Raw genomic sequence first — 10,003 nt, 5'->3', positions numbered from 1 at the left:
TACCTGTCAGTTTTAAAAAGATGGGTTGAAAGCTGACAGCCTTTAATGAACTTCAGATACTTTAATGACTAATGCACCCTGAAAATGAAATTAATTTTAGTGCATGTCTGATTGGGTGTGCGTAGATAAGGATTTATTATTATTTCTTTTTATTTATTTGAGGTCATTGCTGCGGTTTTACAACCCTGGTCCTGGAGAATCGCATGGTCTTCCGGACTTTGTTAGGCTGCACTAAATGCATTACTGTTAGCATTTAATCATACTGTTAACTAGCCTGACCTGGTTTCAGGGGTCTCTGGCAGTAGCTCGGCAAGCCGACCGACCCTGTTACCAAGGTTACACGTCTTCATCTTGGTCTACATTACTGCATTACTAAAAATCGCTGATCCTTTATTTTTTGTCACCCAAGAAACTTGTATTATGTCAAAAGTTATAAATACTTAACGCTTTTTGCTGGTGTGTCCTAGGACGGTATGGAGTCAGTGTAAGCAGTGGTTAGAGAACTGGGCTTGTAACCGAAAAGCGAGTTTGTGTCCAATCTCCAGTGATATCTTTGTATTGCTGTTCAAGGTATAGGCTACTTAATCGGATTTGCATCAGTACAGTTGTCAGTGAAAACTATGCAACACGACTTAACCTCTGTAAGCCATTCTGGATAAGCGTGTGCTAAATGTATTGCTCAATATAACTCTTTTGATAGAAATATGTGGTGAAATCGCACAGTAACCTAGCAGTGAAGTTGTACATTGTAAATGTGCTTGTAGGTGTACTTTCATGGCCTCAAAACAAAATTGCTTTAGTGGGTTGGTTAGCTTTTTTATTCCTTTATATAGCAATGGAGGTGAAATGTATGTCTTATCTGTAAGATACCTTGAACTAGCAAAGTGGGAGGAGAGAAATCACAGTGAGGAAACAACACTGCACGGCCGACCATCCATTTTCCCATTTTGTGAAACGAGGAAGCATGTTTGATACTTCTTGAGAAATAACTGGAAAGAAAATGGGTGAGTTACGTCGACAACGTAATAGTTTTTCTATTTTAAAGTGCAACGTGTATAAATGAAAACAACGCGTAGCCTACAGCCTTAATAACATTAAAAAAAGGATTTGGACAAATATAGCCAGCAGGGTGAAATGCATTGCAATAAACGAACAGCTAGGCGTTTTGTGATTTTAGGTGTTGCATTTAAAAAAAAATAAAAAAAAACTAAAATTAAAAGACATGTGGAAGGCTGGTTTAAGTCTTTGAATTTCTACTTTTCACGTGCATTAATTTTAAACGCGCAACATTTATGGTCGACAAAATGTCGGAACAACTTAGTTTCGATTACTAGCTGCGTCCGTAAAAGCTTCGCAGTGTTGCGAACATTTTATTTGACGTATTTAAAGGGAAAAAAACGGATTATGTGCATCTATGTATCGTGGTGAATCCCATGAATTCATAAACCCAAATTTATATTACCTAAATATTTATTACCAATTTTTAAAATATATAAGCTATCGCCATAAATGTAATTTTTTGGGGGATTTTGCTCATTTAGGCTACTCCAAAAAAAATTTGCCAAGCATTATGAAATTGTAAGTTCAAAAAGCTATGATATGTCAGTTTTCGTTACGCGTTTCAATGACATTCGGGCTACAATTCGAATCTGATTAAACCGTATGAAGTATGAAAGACTACATCCGGATTTTGTTTCGACGACATAATTCTCCTTACTAAATCAAATTAGGCTTAAGTGATTTGCAATATTCAGGTGAAATATTCATTGTAATAATTATGTGGCGGAGATTACGCAAATAGTTAGTTTCTTCTGTCCTGGAAACCTACATTTCGAAATTTGCCTAACAACAGTGGGTGCTGGCTTCTGATTGGGGCCGTTAATTGAACAGACAGAGGTTGGTTAATTGTAAGTTTAAAATGATCAAAATTGTGATTAAAATGAATTAAATTCACTATTAGGAATTTTGTGTTTAACAGCAGTATTACAGTACTTTGCTGTTGGTGCTGTAGTGTGCAGCACGTCACTGTAGATTTACAGTTGGTTTTGTGTGAATTTATAAGGCTGATGAAATATTTCAGCAGTCATTCTGTAATCCAAAAATACGGTAATGCGCAAAATAGACCAAATAATCGGCTCTCAATAACGTTAACGGAATTATTAATTAATTCATTCATTTTTGATGACCACGTCCAGTTTAACGTGAAATTAGCCATCAATTTTTGTAGCCTATAAGTGTTAGTTTTTGAAAAGACTGTTGTACCAATGCCTTCCACCCAAGTGGTGGTCTAAATGGTAGAATAGCCTACTCTGAAGGTAAAATCGTCTGTAGTGCTCCCGCTTCTCCCCATAGAGGCATGGGTTCAAGCCTGGAAAGATCCCTGACATAATATTGCTGTCAAACGTGAAGACATGGCCTCGATGGACAGGGCAGTCTCACAGGTGTAGCAGCCTGAAGAAAATAAAATTTTGTTAACAAATGATTTTGAGTAGTGTTTGGGCCTACTGCTGTGTAGTGTACTGAACTTAAAATGTTTACTTAATCAATTTAGACTTTAAGTACATAATAGGACTGCATTCTTATGTTTCACCAAATGTAAAAAATGAGGAATGGGTTTCCACAGATTTCTATTGAAGTGAACTAATACAAGATGACAGTGTACATGGAGTCCAATGTTATGTTCATACCACCTAGGTATAATAACAGAAATGGGGAATAATTAGCTATAACAGTAAATGAAAATGCCCTATAATGTGCATCCTCTATTTTGTATTATTTTCTGTTGTTAATATCTTTGTATAACACTTTGCCTTCTTTTCTACTTTCCATGTATTTGGTAAATATAAATCAGAAATCAATGAAACTGAGGGAACAGAACCTGGCAGCCCCTCAGAGGTGAACATTGTCTTACTGGGCAGGACAGGTGCTGGGAAAAGTGCTTCTGGAAACACCATCCTGGGAGAAAAGAAGTTTGAGTCGAAATTTGGCGCCAAGTCCAAGACAAGAGAATGTAAGGAGGCGACAGCGGTTGTTTCAGGAAGACGGGTGACGGTGCTGGATACGCCAGGACTGTATGACACAACGCATGGCATGGAGAGAATTGAAGATGAAATACAAAAAGTGAAAGCATTTTCGCGCCGAGGTCGATGTATATTTCTCCTGGTGATTGAGCTGGGTCGATTCACAGAGGAAGAGGAGAAATCCATAGAGAAAATCCACGAGTTCTTTGCTCATGAACCCTTAAGTAAATTCATGGTCCTTTTCACCAATGGGGATAGGTTAGAGGGAACTATTGAGGAGTTCCTTGAAGAAGCAGATGATGGTCTTAAAGAGCTAATGGACCAGTTTGGCTGGAGATATCATGTCTTCAACAACAAATCCAACCCTGATGACACACAAGTTGTGGAGCTCTTGGATAAAATTGACCGCATGTTGATGCAAAGAGAACATGGAAATTTTGAGGAAATTCTTGAAGATCTTAGCAACCCAGATGCTATTGTTGACGATATTTTACAGGACACGGATATTTCCCAACGTAAGTAGGATAGCTAGGCTGGAAAAGTATGTATAGAAATGTCACGTTGTGTTGTGTTTTTTTCTCTCTATCTTTGGTGAAATTACAGTTCATTTCTTAATTAGGAGATGGGATGTTTTCTTGTTTTTATGAAAACTTGCATTTAAGAACCCTAAATTTCATTAGTAAGTGTACATACTTAAAAAATACTGTTTAGATTTTTAATGATAATTCCCAAAATTCATGAAACTATCTAAAACTTTGATTAAGGCATTTTGACAACTATTTCAGTTGTATCGTTTTGTATCTTTTATTTTCTTCCTACTTTGGAAATGTCCAAACATAATGCCACATCACTGAAGCTCCCGCCACCAGTACAGGTGCAGCCTATTAGTGTACACGTCCTACTAGTGTACACGTCCTACTAGTAGTGTACACGTCCTACTAGTGTAGCCAACCGCCCCTTCCTTTCACTATGAAGTCCACTAGCTGAGCCATGCAGTTATTACACTGGTGGACACTACTTCAGACATTGTCTGTGCAGGTAGACTGGACATCTGATGAGCTAAGCTTATCTGCTTAGCTTATTATCGATAGCTGAGGGGCTGTTAAAAAGCAGGCTACCCCATTGCAGTGAGAACCAGTGTTTTAGCGGTATGTGAGAGCCCCCCTGAGTCTGTTGTCTTTCGCCAATGCTTTGATTGTTTCCGCAGTTCTCGAAGGGGAAGACGAGGAGACAGCGCAGGAACCGCGGAGGCTCGTTCTTCTTGGGAAGGCAGGAACTGGGAAGAGCAGCACAGGAAACACAATCCTGGGCAGAGATGGGTTTGAATCACAGGGTGGGCTATCTTCAGTTACACGCCAGTGTGAGAGACTAGAGGGGGTGGCGTGTGGGAGAAAAGTTGAGGTGGTGGACACGCCGGGCTTTTTCGGAACTTCAGGTTCGGAAGAGGAAATCACAAAGGAAGTTGTGAAAAGCGTTTGTCTGTCTGCACCTGGACCTCATGCGTTTATTTTAGTCATTTCTTTAAAGGAGCGGCTCACAAAAGAGGCAAAGGACACCATTATGGAGCTTCACAGGAGATTTGGTGATGATTTTAAAAAATACACCATTATACTGTTCAGCCATTTGGATGCATTTGGCCAGAATAAGACAGTTGAAGATGTGATTCGTGAGATTAACTCTGACTCAGAACTCCGTGAACTCTTCTCTCCCTTTGAGAACAGGATTCACGCTTTTGATAATAATAATAGGAACAATCGTGGTCAGGTTGAAAAACTGCTCGAGAAGATCGATGGCATGGTAACGCAGAACGGGGGAGACTGTTACACAGATGAGATGTACAGAAAGGCAAACGAGACTATCGGACAAAAGGTGGCTAGACTTTTCAGAGCGTGTAAAGAGGCGATTTGTAGAAAAATACAGGCACTGTCTGAGGAAATCAGGACTAAACTGACCTGGGACAGAATAGAATCATTCTTCATGAAAGCTCTTAGGAAAAAGTTTACAAATTCCGAGAAATGCCATGAAGGTTGTTATAAAATGGGAAAGATGCAGATGAGTGTGCAAATTTCATGTTAGGCAGAATAGTATATTTAGGGGGAGAAAGATGTTAGAGGTGGAAAGTCCAGGGATCTGGAAGTGAAAGTCCTCTTCCACCCATGTGCTCACATCAGTTGATTTCACTACATCCTGGCTGAAGAATTGTGCTGATTTGCAAATCTAGGTAATGGTAAATGGACTGCATTTATATAGTGCTTTTATCCAAAGTGCTTTACAATTGATGCCTCTCATTCACCCATACACACACACACACACACACACACCAACGGTGAAAGACTGCTATGCAAGGTACCAATCAGCTCGTTGGGAGCAATTAGGGGTTAGGTGTCTTGCTCAGGGACACTTCGACATGCCCAGGGCGGGGGATCAAACCGGCAACACTCCAACTGCCAGACAACCGCTCTTACCTCCTGAGCTGTGTCCTAGGTGATTTGAACAAAACACTGGGAGGACTTTTAATTTCTGAACCTGGGTTATCGTCCTCTGTACAAAACAGGAACTTGTCACTGTTATAAAGTCCCTTCTGACTCTTGGAAAATAAAACCTTTGCAAGCGAAGGGGTGAAAATGAGAGCCAGTTTGGACTCCTCTTGGAGCTGAATGGTGAAAGCGGTTTCTTAGCATCAGGGCCCAGATCTAGATGTAGGTGACGTAGGTGGTTTGAGCGCTGCCAAATGAATCCATGTTGCATTCGTGATAGTTAGTAATCATTGCCCGCCATTTTTTTTGTAAGGTGAGGTGAAACAGCCTTACTGTGACTCATCATTATGAAATTGCACTGTTAACACTGCCTTTCCAGTACTGTAATGTGTGTTTCTGTATTACGAAATGTATGTTTTTTATTTTTTATACACCTTTTTTTTGGTGGGGGGGGGGGGGGGGGGGCCGGGGGGGGGGGGGGGGCAGGGGGCGGGGGGCAGGGGGCAGGGGGGTGCTACAGCAAGATGAGGGCCTCCCAAAGGGGATAATGGTGATCAGAAAAACTGATGGAATGGTGTGGTATGATTATAGTGCCATTGTCTTCTGTGATTTGGGTATGATATTTTGACACACTAGAAACTGCTTGTTTTGGAGAAAACATTACAGGGATGTGGGACTACGGCACTGAATTTTGTGCTGTTTTTTTATCCATCTCCTTGGTCATTATAAGAACGCCTGGTTTTACAGGTTTTGATTCGTTGGGCTTTGTGGCCTCATCTGTCCCTTTTTAGATGGGGATTTGAGTTTTTGGCTTTCAGATCCCTTTACTTGACAGGGAAGTATATGAAGTCCTGTGCATATACTACATTAATTTTGTCTTATTCTCAAAAACATTATCCAAAAATTATCCAAAAAAGTCCAAAATGAATGAAAATCTGCTTATTATTGTACATGAAGTATGAATCCAAAGATAAAATAATAATAAAATGTCCTTAAAATAAGTGCTATCCATTGTACATTTATTTTTACATTTCCCAGCTTTCACTTACCAGCATGCATAAACCAATAATAACAAATAATGTCATAACTGAAAATGTATTTGTTAAAATTAAGTAACTGAATAGCATGTGAAGCCACTTTGTTTCACAACACATACCTACTGAAGCATGGAGACACACCTTCATCTAATGTGGCATATAGTCTTCAGATGCATCACATTATGTTACCAGCTGTAATAATACTGTACAGGGAATAACATTCCAAAATTCACTACCACTCTGCAGTATTAGCGCACATAACATAATGACCAAATAGACATGTAGATAAATTGTGATGGCAAAGGCACATATTTACTTATCTGACTTTTCAATTATATTTCCCTCTGTACTCTGGGACTATCCTGCACTATTTGTCCTAATACTGTAGCTTATTCTTCTGCCTATTTGGCTTTACAGATGTTAGACCAGAATAGTGTTCATTGTTCTCGGCTAGAAATAGCTGTACAAAATAAGTAATTGTACCTTACTGAACCTGTGTTCAGCAGTTGTCTACGACCATGAAATGCACTTTTTTGTACGTCGCTTTGGATAAAAGCGTCTGCCAAATGAATGTAATGTAATGTAATGCACTGGCTGAACAGGCCAGGCCAGACATTGCTGGTACACAAGGCTAGTGAACGGATATTCACACATAGCATGTGTCAAACATAGATTTGAATCATAAATATATTCTAAGGTTTGTGTCCATTTTCCTTTTTAGGCTGTTAAAAAGGGCGTGCTTTCGGCTTCATGCCTGCAGTTTCTCATCCGTGACACGTAGTACCGCATAATTTCCCGCAGCGCTCTGTTCTTCTCCTCCTCTAGCTTCCTCTTCTCTCTCTCGGTCAGCAGGTCTTCCTCGGCCGCCTGCAGCCGTCTCTCCAGTGACGTCAGCTCCGCTCGGTACTTCTCCTGCAGCTCCCGCTCTTTCTCGCGCATCTTGCGCTCGTACGACTCCCTCAGCTCCTTCTCCTTCTCTGCGATCCTTCGCTCGACGTCCCGGTACGTCTGGCTGGTGTAGTGGCTCCCCTTGTTGGCGGACACCATGGCGTCGATCTTGTCCAGCAGCGAGAGCACCTGCTCGCGGTCGGCGGGGTCCTTGTTGTTGAAGACGTGGTAGACGTTCCCACACTGGCGCACGAGTTCTCTCAGGTCCTCCTCCGCTTCCTGTAGGTACTCCTCCACCGTGCCCTCCAGCTCGTCCCCGTGCGTGAACAAGATCATCGCGTACTTATCGGCCTCCTTTCCGAAGATCTCCCAGATCCTCTCCACCGCCACCCTCTCCTCCTGGGTGAAACGACGGCAGCCGATCACCACCAGGAAGGCGTGGGGCCCCGGCGCCGAGAAGTTGAGGCATTTGCCGATCTCTCGCTCCAACTGCGTTTTGGACAGCGTGGTGTCAAACAGGCCAGGGGTGTCCACCAGGACCAGCTGCCTGCCGTCCACCTCCCCCCGTTTCTTCTCGCACTGCTTGGTCTTAGAGGACGGGCTGAACGCCACTTTGAAGGCCTCTGTTCCCAGGATGGTGTTACCACACGAGCTCTTCCCAGATCCCGTCTTCCCCAGTAACACTATCCTTTGCGCCGTTTGCACTGGGAAGAGACAGACATTTTATAAAGGGAGAGATTAGGCTTCAAAAGAGAAAGCTTGCTCTGCCATCTATATGCCTGCCAAACAGCTAAAAGAAAAAGACAACACAGGTGTGTTCAAAGTAAATGTACACGATATTCTCACTTACTATCGGGAGGACGTTCTATGCTATGTCTTCTTTTTATTGTAGCATCCTTTTCATCCAGTTTTCCTGTTGAATGTATGAAATTATAAATTTTGTGGGGGAAAAAACTGTATAAGCAGTCAGACTGAAGGAACACATACATAGTCCCATTTATTGTGCTAACAGAGTTCACTGTAAGGCCAAAAACATTGTAATACGCAAGGACGGAATAGTTTGTGCAGCAATCTTGCACCGCAAATTATCATTTCAGTTTTTCGGAAATGTGGGCGAATTAACCCACCACACTTCCAAAGCATGTCTCTATCATTTACCAACTCATGGAAATTGTAATCCGAAATTTCTGACATTCATTCGCTACAGGAATTTTTCTACGAACAACACCGAGCCTACAAGCACAGCGATCGGGACGATCCACGTCGCATAGTACAGAGTTCACATGCTGCATCTAGCTCGGCCGCTGTCCGAAGGTTTCGTAGATATTCAAATTATCGAGACGGTCAAATTAAGTCAGGTAGCAAAATATGCAAACGAATTGCCTCTGAAGCGCTATTTCATTGTTTCTTTAACATGTAGCCTAATTATGGGATTGCTGGTGCAATGTTTCGGATTCAACCCAGATAAAAGCATGTTAATAAAAAAGACCAGTATTAAACTCCTCAACCAGATAAATCGAACATTAAGTACAGCGACATTATCGTAATTACTTGAAATATCACTATGCTGCATGTTCGTATGCATTCATTTGTTAATATTAAGAAGCTTTCAAGCTTACTTTCACTTTGAGAAGCCATATTTCCTCTTCAAGAGAATGAGTGACTCTGATTTCAAGCAAACAAAAAATGATTGCTGGAATCACGCTGACAAGAGATGACGCTCTGCACTGTAAGTGAAATATGATTGGTTGTCGCGAGATTGACGTTACATAAACCGCGTTTCGACCGCAGGAACTAGGGTCTAAATTAAGTTCCGGGGACTTTATTTTACCCCAAAAAAAATTCCTGTTCGTGGGGTAGTACTTTCCAAAAGTACCGGAACCTTTGGGGTGGGGCGCAAGCGCTGAAAATTTCTGATTGGTCGACTACTTGCAGTGTTTTATTTCAACCGCCATTTTTAAAAATCTGCAGCCGCAAACCGATTTATTTTCATAATAACTTGAAATCAAACTTGTATGCTATGCGACGCAGTAGCCTACTTTTGGTTATAGCCTGCCAACGTCCTGGAATTATAACGTGTGCTCTTCTGTTCTTTTCTTGCTTTAGTATTCGTTTTATAAAATGTTAAGCATTCGTGCTGGGACAGCATATTACATACCAAAACATTCAAACGGTTTAATTCGGTTGCTGAATATTTTCTTCCGGATTTTCTTTGTTAGCCCGTTGTAATTGACTCAAAACGTTTAATACAGTTATGTGTGGTATGCGGTAGTTCTGCGTAATTTATATTGGTGATACAGTAAAAGCAAACTGGAAATCACCTTCCGCACTTTTTTTTTGTCAGGGTAAAATAACAGGTTAATTCTAGTAATTGTCCCTTTTACTTTTTCAGACTGCCGTAATTTTACTCTGCCATTCTTCAATTCCACAAAAAGACCAGGAAGACTATGGACTAATTTATGGTGCATGGTTCGCATCTGGAGGGACACTTGGCTGCTCGGCTAGCAGTAACTTTGAAGGAAAGCAAACGGTGGCTGTACCACTCCTAATTTAAATTTTCACGCAAGTCCGAGTTTTCGTT

General features: G+C 41.3%; 2 protein-coding genes across 2 annotated transcripts; one reads left to right on the top strand and one right to left on the bottom strand.

Annotated features, from left to right (window-relative positions):
- Positions 1-501: 501 nt before the first annotated feature.
- On the top strand, positions 502-5,109 carry LOC118229047 (GTPase IMAP family member 4-like). The gene is made up of 3 exons (XM_035420702.1): positions 502-1,004; positions 2,852-3,535; positions 4,228-5,109. Exons 1-3 carry the CDS (start codon positions 1,001-1,003, stop codon positions 5,094-5,096), a joined length of 1,557 nt encoding a protein of 518 aa, XP_035276593.1. The 5' UTR covers positions 502-1,000; the 3' UTR covers positions 5,097-5,109.
- Positions 5,110-6,494: 1,385 nt separating this feature from the next.
- LOC118230318 (GTPase IMAP family member 7-like) lies at positions 6,495-9,193 on the bottom strand. The gene is made up of 3 exons (XM_035423201.1): positions 9,042-9,193; positions 8,273-8,335; positions 6,495-8,126 (listed from the first exon to the last, which is right to left on the bottom strand). Exons 1-3 carry the CDS (start codon positions 9,058-9,060, stop codon positions 7,252-7,254), a joined length of 957 nt encoding a protein of 318 aa, XP_035279092.1. The 5' UTR covers positions 9,061-9,193; the 3' UTR covers positions 6,495-7,251.
- Between the last annotated feature and the right edge of the window lie 810 nt (positions 9,194-10,003).

Source organism: Anguilla anguilla, chromosome 6 (genome assembly GCF_013347855.1).
Source record: "Anguilla anguilla isolate fAngAng1 chromosome 6, fAngAng1.pri, whole genome shotgun sequence".
Lineage (NCBI taxonomy): Eukaryota > Metazoa > Chordata > Actinopteri > Anguilliformes > Anguillidae > Anguilla > Anguilla anguilla.
The sequence above is the reverse complement of the archived record's forward strand: the minus strand, read 5'-3'. Positions and strand labels throughout refer to the sequence as shown.

Coding starts and splice junctions, on each gene's coding strand:
- LOC118230318 (XM_035423201.1), bottom strand. Junction 8,127..8,272: donor CATAGAACGTCCTCCCGATA/GTAAGTGAGAAT, acceptor GTCTCTTCCCAG/TGCAAACGGCGCAAAGGATA.
- LOC118229047 (XM_035420702.1), top strand. Junction 3,536..4,227: donor GGACACGGATATTTCCCAAC/GTAAGTAGGATA, acceptor TTGTTTCCGCAG/TTCTCGAAGGGGAAGACGAG.